A 17961-nucleotide genomic window follows, 5' to 3' on the forward strand; every position below is an offset into this window, starting at 1 on the left:
TCAAAAATGTAAATGGGTTAAGGTGAAAGAATCACTGCCTCTACCAGCTGCACCCTGATACTCCGTGGTGTCACACACAGAAGATGGTCACAATTTCATGACCATTAATCCATTTGTTATTCATAAGGGTGCAGATGCCATTGCTGGTCCTGTGAAGCCATGTTCTCGGTTTCATAATGGGACCTAGCTTTTGGAGACAGATAGTGCTTTTCAAGAACAGAAACTGTTTAACACAACACTTCTCCATGCTATCCTGTTTAAGTAGAGGCCTGCCACACTCTGACTCCCTCCCGTTGTGTCAAATACATCTGGCTGATTAATGGCCTGACCGAGACTGAAATAACAGACTATCTCACTGGCTAGAGATAAGGAATTAGTGCCAGTCCACACTCTGTTCATCGCATTTGACTATGTGGTACTTCCATCAAAAATTAAGGCTGGCTATGAAGCTATCACTGTCAGACCATACATCCCAAATCCCACACATTGATGTAAATGTCAACACTACAACCACACCTGTGAATCTTGTGAAAATGCAGCCACATGCAAAACCTGTGGCAGGCATGCTCATCAGGATATGTGTCCACATCGTTCCCCTCACTGTATGATCTGCGAGGTTGATCAAGTTGCTTCCTCCTGTCACTGTCCAATCTGCCTCAATGAGAGAGCCATTTAGGAGATCTGGATGAAGGAAAAGGTTCCTACTCATTGCTCATAAAATGTTGGTGAACCACAAACCTTGTACACAATTCTTTGGCAATTATAGTACAGTTCTCACGACACCTTGGCCTATGAAGGACATGGCTATGCAGACTGGATACTTCCATTTAGGTCACACACTCATCTTCACCTGCTATGGGTGGATGCCATCCAACAAACCTTTGCCCACACCAGTAAAACTGGATGCCTTGCGAACACAAGCATGGAGATTCAAAAAGGAGTACTTCCGCAATGACTTTCTGCATGCTTCAAGCCAGCCAATGTCTGAGTCTGTGCCTGACAAATGCCATGTTTCTGAGCAGTCAAACAAGCTTCCCCTTCTCTGCCTCATCATTCTTCATCAACAGTGTCACCATGCGATATCCTTACCCAGCCAACCTCCTTTTCACAGGGATGCATCACCAACAACCAGTCTAGTGGGTAACCGAAGACGAATACCGACATCTCTGTCGAACTAATGGACCATGATCCTCCAGCCTGTGTACCTAGTCATTGTCCACATTCAAATTCTGGCACTCGGCAGCCACTGCAGTGACTGTTCTCTTATTTGACCCATCTCCTGTCTGTCATTAGATATGGTTATTTTCCAATGGGATATTCGTAGCATCAGATACAGTTTGGTTGAATTTCACCTCCCACTGAAGCAGGTACCCCAGTTCATGGGGAGAGTCATTGTGCTCATTCAAGGCAACAGCTGTAGTACACCATTTCCTTACTCACCTAGCTTCGAGCTGTAGCTGCCCGTCTTTCACCTTGTCTCTTTGGAATGTCTACTCAACTTCGTCTTCCTCCTCCCTTTTTGCTGCTTAATGACTTCAGTGCCCACCATACCCTTTGGGGATCTCTATGCTCCTGTCCAAGAGGCTGTCCTAGTAGATATCTTCAGCCAGCTCAATCTAATATGTTTGAAAACAAATACATCCACATTTCTTCACAATTCCATGCAATCCTTTTCTCACTTGGACCTTTTTACTACTCAGCTTGTCGTCATCTTGAGTGGTCCGTTCTCTCCAACACATACTTGAGTGGCCATTTCCCCTGTGTCGTTTGTTTGCTAATGCCTAGCCCATCTGTGCATCCAACCAACTTACAGCTTTGCAAAGGTGGCTGGCAGCTCTACTCCTCACTGGCCGCTTATGATTTACACCATTTCCCCTGCATTGATAACAAGGCAAAAAAACTTACAAATGCTGCCCTTACTGCTGTGAATGTAACATACCTCACTCCCTTTCCTTGTTGTGATGTGCCCCCGTCCCCTGGTGGACTGACACATCCCGTGACCCAATCCATGCACAGAGACAAGCTCTCTGCGTTTTAAATGCCATCCCAAGATGGCAAACTGTATTCGTTATAAACAGCTACATGCACAGTGTTGCCGCATTTTCAGGGATAGAAAAACATCTAGTATGCTTTCTTTTCAAAGCTGTTGTAACAAATTTACTCCATTTTCTGTTGTTTGGGGTAATCTCCATTGTCTTTCAGGAACCACAGTTCATTTCCTGGTCTGAATATAGTGAATAATGTCATTGTAGCTCCTCTTGATATCTCCAAAACCTTCGGCCAATGTTTGGAAGACATTTAAAGTTCCACTCACTTCCATCCTACCTTCCTCCCTCTGAAATGGGTGGCAGAGGAAGGGACAATGTCTTTCTCCTCCCAGAATCATGAAGGTTACAATACTGCTTTTACTATGAGGGAGGTTAAACATGCACTCTCTTCACCCCAATCATCTGCTCCAGGACTGGATGGTGTTTACATTCTGATGTTGCAACAGGGCCTTCGCTTTCTCCTCCACACGTATAACTCCATTTTGACGGATGGCACATTTCGCAGTTGCTGGTGTGAGGCGATTGTCGTTCCCATACCTAAGCTTGGTAAGGACAAACATCCTTCTTCCAATGAGCACCAAATTTCCCTCACCAGTAGTATCTACAAGGTGATGGAATGAATGGGTAATGGTCATCTGATGTGGTTTGAGTCTCAGAATCTCCTCACTAACAGCCAATGTGGACTCCATAGGCACCACTCTGTAGTTGACAATCATCACCTTGCCAACTCATATTATGAACAATTTTTTTTGCAGGAGTGTCAAATTGTGGCCATGTTTTTTTTATTTGGGGAAGGTGTATGACACCTTCTGGAGGACGGGATCCTCTGTATCATGTATGAATGGGGCTTATGGGTGTCCTGCCCCTTTTTATACAGGAATTTTTAAAAGACTGTGTTTTTAAGGTACATGTGGGCTCTGCTCTTTCAGTCAGTTTTGCTCACTCCCTCAGTGTTCTACGTGTTTTATGCGGTACCTTATGGGGAGCAGATCAGACTATTCTCTTCCATTTATACTGGTTCCTTGTCCATTTAAAACTGGGTTATGGGTGTACTGTGTATTAAACTGCACATCCGTCTATCGTAAATCATCTTAACATCATCCACCACTGTGGGATAAATTTAGCCACTAATGACTTCTGTACTAGTCCTGTTGAGTCTTTATAGTGAGGCTGCTGACTTCCTGTTGTCCTGCCAGCTGGATGTTCTCCCCAGCCATTATGCAAGTCGTCTGTCTTCTCTGCCCAGTCACCCATTTATGCTCCTTTTTTTGACGATTCCCTCGACCATCAATATGAGCTGTGCCCATCTTCTCTGTTGGGGCTATGCCCATCTTCTCTGTTGCCTCCCAGAGTTCACATTCGTTTGCTGCTTCAACAGCTTCGCTTTGTGCTCCCTGCCACATTCCCCATCGGTTTGAGCTCTTCACTGCCCTGAATTCGTGCTGAGGTACAAGCTCATGTTGGACTCCGTTCACTTCCTAAGGACACGACTACTACTGGGCTGGTGTATTATAGCAGTTTCTTGCACTTCACATGCAGCTTGAGAGGACAGTGTCTTCATCTACACTGATGGTTCCAAGACAGACCATGGTGTCAGGTGTGCCTCTGTACTTGGCGATGATCTTTTTCAGTATTGGCTTCTTGAGCAGTTCTTGATTTTTTACTTTGAAGCTCTATGCCCTCTAGGCCACCTAGTACATCTGATAACACAGGCTTCCAAATTGTGTCATCTTCTCAGATACTGTCAGTGCTCTTCAGAACCTTTACTTGCTGTACTCAGTCCAGTCTTTAGTACAATGTATCCAAGACTGCCTCTACTCTCTTACTATGGGGGGAGCCAAGGTGGCGTTCCTGTGGGTTTCTGATCTCATCGTCATGCCAGGGAACGATGTTGTTGATGTTGTTGAAAAGGCTGCAGCTCTCCTCCCTCAGCCTGCTAGTCATTATGTTCCCTCTGATGACCTTCGTGTCACTGTCTGTGTGCATTTAGTATGACTTTGGAGTGTACAGTGGCCTTTACTTCAGGGGAACCAGCTCCAGGACATTAAACCTTTCCCAGTAGCATGGTCGACTTCCTCTTGGTCCTCATGTCATAGGGAGGTCATTCTAGCCTGGCTGCATATAAGACACTGCCGTTTTAGTCACCACCATGTATTAAGTGGTAATCCTGCTCTGCTCTGTACCTGCTGCTCTCAACCCCCAATGGTGCACCACTATCTGACCCAGTGCCCGTTTTTTAACTGTTTACATCTGTGTTTTCCATCTACTTTGTCAGATTGTTTTAGCAGATGACCTGCTTTCTGTTGATCACATCTTACTTTTTATTTATAACAGTGGCATGGTGCAGCAAATTTGATCCCCCACCCCCTGGTGGGGACCTCTGCCATCTCAAAGATATTTTGAGAAATTTTCCTTAGGGATGACTGTGTCCTTAGCTGCTCCTCTTTTAAAATTGCTTGAGTGGGTTTTTGCCTTTTCACCTCAGGTTTTTATTTAGCACTCATTTTTTCTTAGGATACGGGTGTCTATGACCTTAGCAGTTTTGCATCCTAAAGCAAGAACCAACAAACCCATCCCACCACCTGCCCCCCCCCCCCTCCAATACACCCACCGTGGGCCAGGAAAGAGTTGGCGGTCAACTGAGCAACAATGTAGGGAGACAGGTGTGTGTGTGTGTGTGTGTGTGTGTGTGTGTGTGTGTGTGTGTGTGTGTGTGCGCGTGCGCGCGCGCGCGCGCGGGTGCGCGCATGCGTGCATGTGCACCTACTGACATGCAGTGTTTCTATCTTTTGGTAAGTCGTCTCCTTTATTCCTAAATAATTCATCATTCTCAACCAAATTTGTGATGTGTGAATGTGTGAGAATTTTGCTACTGGGGAATGACTTTGTCCGAAAGCTTAAATATTTCTTGTATTGTGTTTTGTTGTGCCTGTCTGCAACACAGTGCTTCCTTGATATGATGAGTAGCAATATATCCTTTCCATATTGTTGCAATTCTTAATTTTCCAATATACATATTGTGGTGTCACCGCCAGACACCACACTTGCTAGGTGGTAGCCTTTAAATCGGCCGCGGTCCAGTAGTATACGTCGGACCCGCGTGTCACCACTATCAGTGATTGCAGACTGAGTGCCGCCACACGGCAGGTCTAGAGAGACTTCCTAGCACTCGTCCCAGTTGTACAGCCGACTTTGCTTGCGATGGTTCACTGCCTGCTTACGTTCTCATTTACTGAGAAGATAGTTTAGCATAGCCTTCAGCTACGTCATTTGCTACGACCTAGCAAGGCGCCATTGTCAGTACTATTGATATTGTGAAATATGTACTGTCAAGAGCAACGTTCATCATTAATGGGTTAAAGTTAAGTATTCCACCAGCTACGTCCATTGTTTCTAAATTCTAATTTCCTTGTCCTGTTCCAGAACTCACGCCAGTCTGCGTGAGCTAAATCGCATGCCTTTTGGCCTCCTCTAGTAACACGGTGTTGGCTCTCGTGCCAACCACAACACATATCATAAAATCAGTAATGACACAGTAATTCTTGAGAAAAGTAATGAACAGTTATGTTAGTAGTGTAATACCCCTACAATATAACATGTAGCATTTGAACACTAACAGTCAGAAATGTAGACTACCATATCTGAACAAACTAATCAACTTTGTATGACTGCCAACTGCACATGCTCTGGTACATCAGAAATTGGTACTTACCTGCAGTGACTACTGTAGTTAAAATAAAATTTTTGGCATTGTCATAACCCAAAAACATCACATCACCAAAAGAAATAAGTGGTGTCATTCTCATGGTCTGACTAATCTTTACATTAGTCACAATATTGTTTATCTGTTTCCCCCATCATTTTCTTGTTAATAATATTACAAATCAAAGGACCACATGTAGTATCTGTTTGTTTTATTTATATTTGTACGATCAGATCAATCATTTTTGTGTGAGTTAAATATAAAGGGTGATTATAATTACAGCTAAACTTTCAAAATAACACCACTGGTCAGAATGACGTCAAATTGCAATGGAATATTATCAGAGAAGGGGGAAAATGTGTGGCAGAAGAAAAAAAGTACGGTGAAAATTGGTCAATAGATGGCACTGTATGTGTCAGAATACGTAAATGAAAACACCTGTCATGCGCACGACCCATTGAAGTTGGTGTAAACACGCCGGGTACACAACTTTTCCTCATTTCCAGTCTGCAACATTCGCCATGACTGTGTCAATGCAGGACTGCACTCTGCTTGTAAAGTTGTATTACAAGAATGATGACTGTGCACACGTCACTCTGGAGAAGTTTTGGACACAGAAAGGTTTTAAAAAAGGCATTGGTTCGATGACTGCCATGGGTCTGGATAAAATAATTTGGAAAAGACGGGTTCTTTTGGAGTGCAACCTGATAGAGGGAGGAAATGAACTGATTCGAAGTCAGTGGAAGTAGTGGCCACAGCAATGCACGAAGAGATGAGTGGTAGTGTGCAAACGTGTAGTGCATGGAGAATTGCCCGAACATTGGACTTATGTGCATAATTCTCCAATCATACTATCATCATTTGATGAGACTTTAATCACCCAACAATCAATTAGGAAAATTACATTTTTGTAAGTGCTGGACTTGACAAGATCTCATGGGAAACATTACTAAATGCCTTCTGTAAAAACTATCTAGTGACACAGACTCATTGATTATTTCTTGGGGGTAAAAGACTGTAGCCACATAAAAGTCTAACTAAAGCTTATTACTTTCAGTATAATAAAAAACGATATAATATGTATCAGATAAGCATCTACTGGACGCAATGACATCACAGTCCAAATGTTGAAGCTTATTATTGACACACTGTTGCCCACCGTAACAGATATCTTCAATCACTCCTCAACCACAAGTGTATTCCCTGAGGCCTGGAAACAGGGTCCATTTAAGCCACTACCTAAAATGGACTTCGCTGCAGCATCCTCTGATTACTGACCTGTTTGCATTCTTCCTGCACTGTCAAAGACCATAGTATATAAAGTACACAAACAGATAGCAAAATACATAACCACAAGCAACCTACTAGATGCAAACCAAGCATTGCAGCACAACTTCTGCCTTAATAATAACAGGTGACCTGAAGCTTGCCATTGGTGAACAAAAAGTTGCCCATCATGTGCTTCGTAGGCCTCAGCAAAGCCTTTGACACTGTAGACTTTGACAGTTTACTTGCCAAACTTAGCAGACCAAATTTATAGCCAAGTGCAGTGCAGTGCAGTGCAGTGATTTCACTCATACCTGCCATCTCGCCAGTAACACCTCATGTACAGCACCATAAAGTCACAATGGAGAAGGTAGTAGCAGGTGTTCCCCAGGGTTCAGTATAAGATCCTATATTCTTTTCCTTTTCTGTCAATCTTTTATCATTAGTTTTGTCCTACTGCAAAAAACACACATACACTGATAACTTCCAGTTGTATCTAAGTTCAAAACCAATAAACCTGAACACAGCTATTGAGAATCTCAGTATCCACCTGCGTGCACTATCAAAACAAGTATATAGGATTAATGCTCAGTCCATCCAAAATGAAACTAGCATCACCTGATCATTCTAGGCTCATTAACCCAAATTATTGGGAATCCCTATCATATTTAATTCTAAATGGGACAAATATCATTTTCTTTCCTTCAGCAAAGTGTCAAGGGATAATAATAGAAGAAAATCTATATTGGACTGAGCATGTAACTGCAGTGTCGAAGAAGGCATCAATGTCTCTCCATGCCCTACCAAAATATAAAAAGCTTAAATAACAATATTTTCTCTCTCAGCTTCAAAAAGAAACTCATACACACACTTATACTTCCAATTATTAATTACAGCAAAGTTATTCTGCAAGGCCTTTCCCAGGAAAACTCATGGCAATGGTAACTGATTATGAATGCATGTGTTCATCATATCTGACCATCATATGCACAGCTATCCTGGCTGCGTGCAGACAAGCGCAGAGATTTCCATACCCTCTGTGTTTTCAACTGTCTTACCAACTTACACTGTCCTCAATATATCTCATTGACCTTAACACTCTTGTCTGGACAACATGGCAGAAACATCCATTCCCATCAGAGCAAAATCCTTTCTGTCCTATTCCACTGTTCAGCCACTTTCTCAAAGTCCACCTAGGCAGCAGGAATCCAACGCTGGAATAAGCTCCCACACTATACTAAAGAAATAAGTAACGTCTACAGCTTCACAAGACAATTAATGACATATCTATAAGAGAACAATAATGACTGCTATTGTTACTGTACCCGCTTGTTACCCTCGTATATTCTTCTTTCCATCCAGATCTTCCTCATTCTCCAGTATCCTTACCTCGTGCAGACTCCTTAAATTCTTTTACCCCAAGCTTGTTGTATCAAAAAACACCTATTTTGTACACCTATAAATTCTTTTTATGTCTGCCATTATCATTATTATTGTCATTATTATTATTACAGTAAAATTGGATCAAAATGGAATGTGTATAATTCAGAAATCTGGCCAAACTAGATATTTCAGTCCTGATGCAGTCAATACACTTTTATATGCTAATTTTTTTTGTACAAAGCGGAATGTGTCTAATGCAGAAATGGAACACAAATTTAAGATGTCATTAATAATTCATCATATAATGTGAAAAAAGCTAATACAGTTTTACTATATTACAGTATACCATACTCTCTCGTGTCTATACAATGACTCTATTTTCAGCTTGAAGCTCTTCATCTCTGACAGGGCTATCACATGAAACAGGTGATTGTTGTTCTGTTGAACAATGGTTTTACCTGGTAAGATCAAGAATTCCAAATAAATACACTACCTGCATTGTTCTCTGTCAGTCTGAGTTTACTTGAAACACTTTAAGTAACAACATGATGTTGAACTAAGAGTGTGTGTTACAAACACTTAACAAGAAGATTAAGGTAATTGATTTGAATGAGGAAGATGAATTCTCTGTGTGCGAAATAAAGTTGCATTTCAAATGCAATAAAACACAAATTTATGAAACATTAAGAAATAAGGATAAGGTACTGCATGAATGGATGAAATGGAGTGAGTAAATGAAAAGAAAGCTGAGGAAGATGGGAAATGAAGAAATAAACATGATATTGTGAGAATGGTTCGTAAGTTCAAGGGTGAAAAACTTACCTTTGTCTGGGCCCGTGTTGGGGAATGATGTTCTAAATGTACCTAAAGAGCATGGGAATGTGGAGTTCAAGGCAGCCGCAGGATGGATGGACAGATGCAAAGCTAGCCACAGCATCATGTGGGGTGAAGTGTGTGAGGAAGCTAAGGATGTGCAGGAAAGTGTAACAACAGAATGGATGATAATATTGCACTGTCTAAATGTGAATTATGATTTGAAAAACCTGTTCAATGCAGATGAAACTGGTGTGTTTTACTGCATATTGCCTGCAAAATCTGTAGCAATTAGAGGCGAAAACTGCATTACGAAGAATTGTCCAAGGAAAGACACAGACAACTGCTGTGTGGAAACGTGTTAGGTGAAATGGAGAAGCCACTGGTGCTTGGAGAGGTGACAAAACCCTATTGTTTCTAAAGCAGAGATGGTAATAAGCTTCTTGTCACATGGTGAAGCAATAAAAAGGTGTGGATAATGAGTGGTCTTATGGAAGAGTGGCTGGGCAGTCCATGTCATTTGTACTCAGGTGATTTATGTGAAAAGGTTTTTGATTTGGCTAGTATTGCACAACAGCAGTTAACAGACTTTGAACACAGAATGGTAATTAGAGTTAGATGCATGGGACATTCCACTTTGGAAATCATTAGGGAATTCAATATTCCAAGATCCACAATGTCAAGAGTGTGCCAAGATTACCAAATTTCAGGCATTACCTCTCAACACAGAATACACACTGGCCGATCATTTTCATCGAGAGCAGTGGCATTTGCATAGAGTTTTCAGTGCTAAAAGGCAAGCAGTGCTGCATGAAATAACCACAAAAATCAATGTGGGATGTATGACAAACATACCCATAAGGACAGTGCATTGAAATTTGCCACTAATGAGCTATGGTAGCAGACAACCAAAACGAGTGACTTTGTTAACAGCACGACATCATCTACAGTGCCTCTCCTGGGCTGCTTATCAAATCAGTTGGATCCTAGCTAACAGGAAAACAGTGGCCTGATCAGATAAATCCTGATTACAATTGGTAAAAGCTGATTATGGGGTTTGAGTGTGGTTCTGACTCTACGAAGCCATTGGCCCAAGTTGTCAACATTGCACTGTGAAAGCTGGTGGTGGCTCCACTTCTCTCAGAACCCAGAGAAATTCTGATTACATGTGAGGTTGTTAGTGGCACTAAAGATAGTGGCCAGACACTCACGGATGTGACAGATCTGAAATTGTGGGTAACAAAGGAAAACCAAAAACCCTGAACTTGGTTTTCAATTATTCCTTTACAAATGAAAATCGAGGGTCATTGCCCCAATTTAATTCTCATGCCACTGGAAAGACAGGTGATGCAGATAGTAGTGTCAGTGGTATTGATAAATGGCTCAAATTGCTAAAATTGAACAAAGCTCCAGGACTCAATGGGATCGCTATCTGATTCTATACCAAATTTATGGCTGAGTTAGCTCTTCTCTTAAGTATAATCATCTGTAGACTCAAACAAAAAGTCCTGCCCAACAGTTTGAGAAAGGACAGGTAACACCCATCTAAAGGAAGGGTAACAAAAGTGATCCACAAAATTATTGTGCAATATCCTTGACTTAAATTTGTTGTTGACTCTTAGAACATAATGAGATAGCTTGAACAGAATTACCTTTTTCAGGCCAAACAGCATCAATTTTGAAAACACTTATAATGTGAAATGCAACTTTCACTTTGTCATGTGGCACCCTGAAAGCCATAATCGCGGTAGTCAAGTAGGTGCTGTATTTCTCAATTTCCAAAAAGCATTTTACTCTGTATTACATCTGTACTTATTACCAGAAGTATGATTGTATGGGATAACAAATGAAATTTTTGACTGAATTGGGTATATTTTCTTTTTAGGGAGGATGCAGCATGTCATCTTGAATGAAGAGTCATTAACAACTGTGGAAGCGATGTGAGGTGTGCTCTAGCTAAGTTTGTTAGGACCCTTGGCATTCATGTTGTATATTAATGACCTTGTGTACAGTATTGGATGTTTCACAAATCAGCAGTTATCTATAATGAAGTGCTGTCTGAAAGAACCTGCACAAAATTTCAGTAACATCCTGATAAGATTTCAAAGTGGGGCAAAGATTCACAATGTACTTTAAATCTTCAGATATATTCACAAAATGAAAAAAATGCAGTATCCAATGACTACTGTATCAGTGAGTCAGTTGGAATTGGTCAAATTATACAAACACCTTGGCATAACACTGTGTAGTGATATCATATGGAATGATCACATAGGCTCAGTTGTAGGTAAAGCAGGTGGCAATCTTTGGTGCAGTCAGTCTACAAAGGAGATTGCTTACAGATCACTCGTGCAACTCATTCTAGAATATTATTCAAGTATGTGGAACCTGTACTAAAAAGTGAGGGGGGGGGGGGGGGGGTCATATGTGAGTTATTGGTAGTGATAGATCTGTAGGAGGACATTGTGTGAAAGCTCGGCAACATTTTCAAGGTTATTTGTGTGCTTATCAACTACTCAGCTATAGAATGCAAGCTTCCTTTATTCCTTTGAATAATTATATTTCACCCAGTACTTTCTCTATTGCACCCTGAGATTTTATTTTGCATGACAAAATTAATTTTTGTTTCTCTTATATGTGTACTTCATAAATTTTGAATAAATATTGTACTTATGAACTTTGTATCATATATTTTTATACCTAGCACATGCTTTAAGTTTGTAATTTCCATATTGACCTGCCATTTCAGTGGTTATGGCCATTTACTCTGTTTTTACAACGGTATCATACACTGGCTGAAATGGAAAGCATTAAACCATGAACAGCTTGACCTAATGGTACCAAACTGACACTCTAGTATTTCCATGCCTGTGGAATATGTTGATTAAAATTTCATCATTGTGTGAGCTTATTTTCGGGTTTCAGAAAGGTTGAGTAATTGACATAAGGGGTAGGAGGGCATCATACTGGCTGACCGTATAGACAGTTGACTGTAGTACTGTAACAGCAAAATAAGTGGTGGTGAGATAGACTCCAAACAACAACAGTGTGGCAAGAATAGTAGGCAAAGGTCCCACTAGAAAAATGACCCCATGAGGAGGTTGTCAGATTGTTTCACTAGTTCCGGTGAATAATCTGGGCATAGGTTACAGCAGAGTGTCACTCAGATGTAGAGGACAGATTACTGGAAACTGAGTTGAGTCTCAAGTTGCCAAGTGCTATTTATTGATGACATCATACCACAGATGACAGAGACAACTGGGGCACTGAGTGACATTCTGTGATTTTCAGCATGAATCTAGTTTCTTGTTTGTAATGGTCAGATTGACACTATCGTGCAAATAAACAATCTGGAGTAAGATCATAGGAATCAGCAATCCTCAAGACCTACCTCTCCAATTCCTGGGATCATAGTGTGGGTAGCTGATGGATATGAAACAGAACTGATACAATAACAGTTGGAAGGAGGCTGAATTCTTGCTAATACGTGACAAGAATGGTAAACTACACTGTGAACACCATTCATAACCAGGGTATCAAATGACGTATTTCAGCAGGATAATACAAGACACGAAACAGCAGTACATAGCACAAAAACCTTGTGGAGTGTGCAGATCCTTGACTGGTTTGCCTGGCCCCCTAATTTGTCACCCATAAAGCATGCTTGGGATGTGACGGGAAAACATATACATTCATACACAGCATGTGCTTCAGTAATTTCTCAAGATGATATTTTTGTGCTGTTTGCTTCTGAATACAAGAGAGTATTCATGCCCTTGGGGATCACACCTCACACTGAGGCAGTAGTGTAATGGAATGAAATGAAATGGAATGAAAGTTGAATCACCCATTAAGTGATGAACACCTCTATAATGTTTGATAAATATCAGACTTCTGCTTCATGTTGTAAAAGTCTCCACTTCTGTCAGTGTAATTATACTTCATGTTCTCATATGCAGAGAAAGTTAATATTTTATAGGTGTTGGTTTCCATACATGTACTCACGTGTGTGTGTGTGTGTGTGTGTGTGTGTGTGTGTGTGTGTGTGTGTGTGTGTGTGTCTGTGCGCGTGTGTGCGCGTGCGTGCGTGTGTGCGTGTGTGCGTGTGTGCGTGTGTGTGTGTGTGTGTGTGTGTGTGTGTGTGTGTGTGTGTGTGCGCGTGTGCGTGTGCGTGCGCGTGCGTGCGTGCGTGCGTGCGTGCTTGCATGTGTGCTTGCGTGTGTGTGAGAGAGAGAGAGAGAGAGAGAGAGAGAGAGAGAGAGAGAGAGAGAGAGAGAGAGATCTAAACTCATTGTAGTAGATTCCAAATATCACATCAATAAATTGGTATAAGATGATGATAAACAATTACATCTTTTTTTATTCCTTAGGAGGAAAAAGTTACGAAAACAGTTTATTGCAGAGCTTCAGTCACAAATGAAGCCATTCAGTTTTGTTATAAGGGATGAAGAGCGTAAAAAACTAAGTTTTTTTCGTTCAACACCTGACTTGAGTGCAACAGGGGAGAATAAATTCCAACCTTTTCGTGCAAAGCCAGTACCAAAGAACTTATTTGGCAGTCATGTGTACCAAAAAATGAGAGAAGATGAATTTTACAGGTAAAGAATACTTTCTTTATTTGTAGACAATCTGTGTCAGAAAAACTATTTTCTCCCCTTCAGTTAGTTCTACATTATTTTGTTAAAACTAGATATATGTGTAATTTTTTCCTTTGTAAATTGGTGGTGATGGCACAGCAAGCTAATCAGGTACAGATAATCTGTTATTGCCATTCCTTTTGTATTGTATGATCATCTTCATTGCCAGAAATGTTACACATGTAAGCACATACTAAATGTAATAAAGGAGACTGAAACTCCAAAGGTATACTTACTGTTTAGGAATTGAAGTTCTCATCTCTATTCTGCTTTATGTTTTCGATTTCTGTGTCACCTTTCCCACATATGAGAAGTAAAAATAGTCTATTTTTTGTGTCCAGTCACATTAATTTTTTGAAAAAGAAAGTAATTTTCGTGCATGAGGCTATTTTATATTGAAAATAAAAACACATCCATAATAATACTACATAATAAAAACACATCCATAATAATAACCCATGGCTGTTCCCTTTAATTGTTGGTATGTCTGGCATTCAAAAGTGAAGAAGTTGTGGATCAGGATGAAGCTGGCTAAGGTAATGAGGAAAGAGGTTTTAGGTAGGGTGGCAGATGATCAGCGTGAAAGGAAGTGCTCCATCGCAGCAAAGCCCTGGACGTGTGGAATATTTGTGTATAAGGAAGTGGCATCAATGGTAACAAGGATGGTTTCCGGGGGTAACAGATTGGGTAAGGATTCCAGGCGTTCGAGAAAGTGGTTGGTGTCCTTGATGAAGGATGGGAGACTGCATGTAATGGGTTAAAGGTGTTGATCTACGTAGGCAGAGATACGTTCTGTGGGGGCTTGGTAACCAGCTACAATGGGGCGGCCGGGATGATTGGGTTTGTGAATTTTAGGAAGAGGGTAGAAGGTAGGGGTACGGGGTGTCTGTGGGGTCAGGAGGTTGATGGAGTCAGGTGAAAGGTTTTGTAGGGGGGCCATGGTTCTGAGGACTCCTTGAAGCTCCGCCTGGACATCAGGAATGGGATTACCTTGGCAAACTTTGTATGTGGTGTTGTCTGAAAGCTGATGCAGTCCCTCAGCCACATACTCCCGACGATCAAGTACCACGGTCGTGGAACCCTTGTCGCCGGAAGAATGACGATGGATCGGTCATCCTTCAGATCACGGATAGCTTGGGCTTCAGCAGTGGTGATGTTGGGAGTAGGATTAAGGTTTTTTAAGACGGATTGAGAGGCAAGGCTGGAAGTCAGAAATTCCTGGAAGGTTTGGAGAGGGTGATTTTGAGGAAGAGGAGGGTGGTCCCGCTGTGACGGAGGACGGAATTGTTCCAGGCAAGGTTCAATTTGGATAGTGTCTTGGGGAGTTGGATCATTAGGAGTAGGATTAGGATCATTTCTCTTCGTGGCAAAGTGATATTTCCAGCAGAGAGTACAAGTGTAGGACAGTAAATCTTTGACGAGGTCTGTTTGGTTGAATCTGGAAGTGGGGCTGAAGGCGAGTCCTTTGAATAGGACAGAGGTTTCAGATTGGGAGAGAGGTTTGGAGGAAAGGTGAACTACTAATTTGGGTTTTGTGGTTCCAGATTGTGTTGATTGAAATTTTGAGGTTTTGGAGGGAATGGAGCTGGAAGTGGGAGATTGAGTAGATGGGAGAGACTGGGTTTGTGTGCAATGAGAGGAGGTTGAGAAATGCTGGAAAGGTTGTGAAGGGTGAGTGAGTTGCCTTTCCGGAGGTGAGAAACCAGGAGATTGGATAGTTTTTTGAGGTGGAGGGTGGCATGCTGTTCTAATTTGCGGTTGGCCTGTAGGAGGATGCTCTGAACAGCTGGTGTGGATGTGGGAGAGGAAAGATTGAGGACTTTTATTAAGGATAGGAGTTGACGGGTGTGTTAATTGGCTGAGTTGATGTGTAGGTGAAAGATTAGGTGGGTGACGGCAATGGATTGTTCAGTTTGGAACTGGTTTAGGGACTGAGGAAAGAAGGGTTGCTGCCAGAGATGGGAGCTTTAAGTGTGAGGCCTTTGGGGGTAATGCCAAATGTCAGACAAGCCTGAGAAAATAAAATATGTTAGTGTAATCTGGCTAGGGCGAAGGTATGTTTGCGGAGGGAATGTAAATAAAACTTAATGGGGTCGTTGTGGGGATGTTGTGAGGGTGACATGGTATTAGAAGGTGGAAAGTGTAACATGAGGCTGAAATGAAAATGAAAATAAAAATATATGGGGAGAGATAAAGGTGAACTAGAAAGCAACTGGAGATCTGGTGTGAAAAAAGGCGAAAAAGTGTTGGCTAAAGCTGGGCTATGTTGATCCTGTGGTGAACTTGGGTTGGTAGACAACGATGTGCATAAAGGTTAGGTCGTTGTGTTGCCACCAAAACACGTTAAAGGGTAGAGAAATTCGGGAAAATTTCGAAAAAACTATGTGTAAATGTATTAAAAGGAGTGGTTTTGTGGTGGCAGATTGTGAAAATGAGGCTAACAATTGTCTGACGAAAAAATAATGACATTAAAACCTGTGAGAAGTGGCTAAAAATGATCATTGATGTGGGATGGCCCCCTCATATGCCAACCTATTCATGGGTTGCTTAGAGGAAGCCTTCTTGGTTACCCAGGCCTGCCAACCCAAAGTTTGGTACAGATTTATTGATGACATCTTCATGATCTGGACTCACAGTGAAGAAGAACTCCAGAATCTCCTCTCCAACCTCAACTCCTTTGGTTCCATCAGATTCACCTGGTCCTACTCCAAATCCCATGCCACTTTCCTTGACGTTGACCTCCATCTGTCCAATGGCCAGCTTCACTTGTCTGTCCACATCAAACCCACCAATAAGCAACAGTACCTCCATTATGACAGCTGCCACCCATTCCACATCAAATGGTCCCTTCCCTACAGCCTAGGTCCTCGTGGCAAACGAATCTGCTCCAGTCCGGAATCCCTGAATGCCAACAACCTGAAAACAGGTTTGGCATCCCGCAACTACCCTCCTGACCTGGTACAGAAGCAAATAACCAGAGACACTTCCTCAGCCCCTCAAACCCAGAACCTCCCACAGAAGAACCACAAAGTGCCCCACTTGTGACAGCATAATTTCCGGGACTGGATCAGACTCTGAATGTGGCTCTCCAGCAGCAATACGACTTCCTAAAATCCTGCCCCGAAATGAGATTGTGACAGGATAATTTCCGGGACTGGATCAGACTCTGAATGTGGCTCTCCAGCAGCAATACGACTTCCTAATATCCTGCCCCGAAATGAGATCCGTCCTTCATGAAATCCTCCCCACTCCACCAAGAGTGTCTTTCTGCCGTCCACCTAACCTTCGTAACCTCTTGGTTCAACCCTATGAAATCCCCAAACCACCTTCCCTACCCTCTGGCTCCTACCCTTGTAACTGCCCCTGGTGTAAAACCTGCCCCATGCACCCTCCCACCACCACCTACACCAGTCCTGTAACCCGGAAGGTGTACACGATCAAAGGCAGAGCCACGTGTGAAAGCACCCACGTGATTTACAAACTGACCTGCCTACACTGTGAAGCTTTCTATGTGGGAATGACCAGCAACAAACTGTCCATTCGCATGAATGGACACAGGCAGACAGTGTTTGTTGGTAAGGAGGATTACCCTGTGGCTAAACATGCCTTGGTGCACGGCCAGCACATCTTGGCACAGTGTTACACTGTCCGGGTTATCTGGATACTTCCCACTAACACCAGCCTGTCAGAACTCCGAAGATGGGAACTTGCCCTTCAGTATATCCTCTCTTCTCGTTATCCGCCAGGCCTCAACCTCCGCTAATTTCAAGTTGCCATCTCTCATACCTCACCTGTCTTTCAACAACATCTTTGCCTCTGTACTTCCTCCTCGACTGACATCTCTGCCCAAACTATTTGCCTTTACAAATGTCTGCTTGTGTCTGAGTAAGTGCGAATGGATATGTGTGTGTGTGCGCGCGCGAGTGTATACCTGTCCTTTTTTCCCCTTAAGGTAAGTCTTTCCACTCCCGGGATTGGAATGACTCCTTACCCTCTCCCTTAAAACCCACATCCTTTTGTCTTTCCCCCTCTCCTTCCCTCTTTCCTGAAGAAGCAACTGTTAGTTGCGAAAGCTTGAATTTTGTGTGCATGTTTGTGTTTGTTTGTGTGT

General features: G+C 42.2%; 1 protein-coding gene across 1 annotated transcript in view; it reads left to right on the top strand.

Moving 5' to 3' along the window:
• LOC126352649 (protein FAM161B-like) overlaps positions 1–17961 on the top strand; it is a 175823-nt gene that overhangs the window by 26997 nt on the left and 130865 nt on the right. The window contains exon 3 of the mRNA XM_050002701.1: positions 13584–13811. Within this exon, the coding sequence (XP_049858658.1) occupies positions 13584–13811 (228 nt within the window). The remainder of the gene's footprint in view (positions 1–13583; positions 13812–17961) is intronic.

This window comes from Schistocerca gregaria, chromosome 1, assembly GCF_023897955.1.
Source record: "Schistocerca gregaria isolate iqSchGreg1 chromosome 1, iqSchGreg1.2, whole genome shotgun sequence".
Taxonomy (NCBI): Eukaryota; Metazoa; Arthropoda; class Insecta; order Orthoptera; family Acrididae; genus Schistocerca; species Schistocerca gregaria.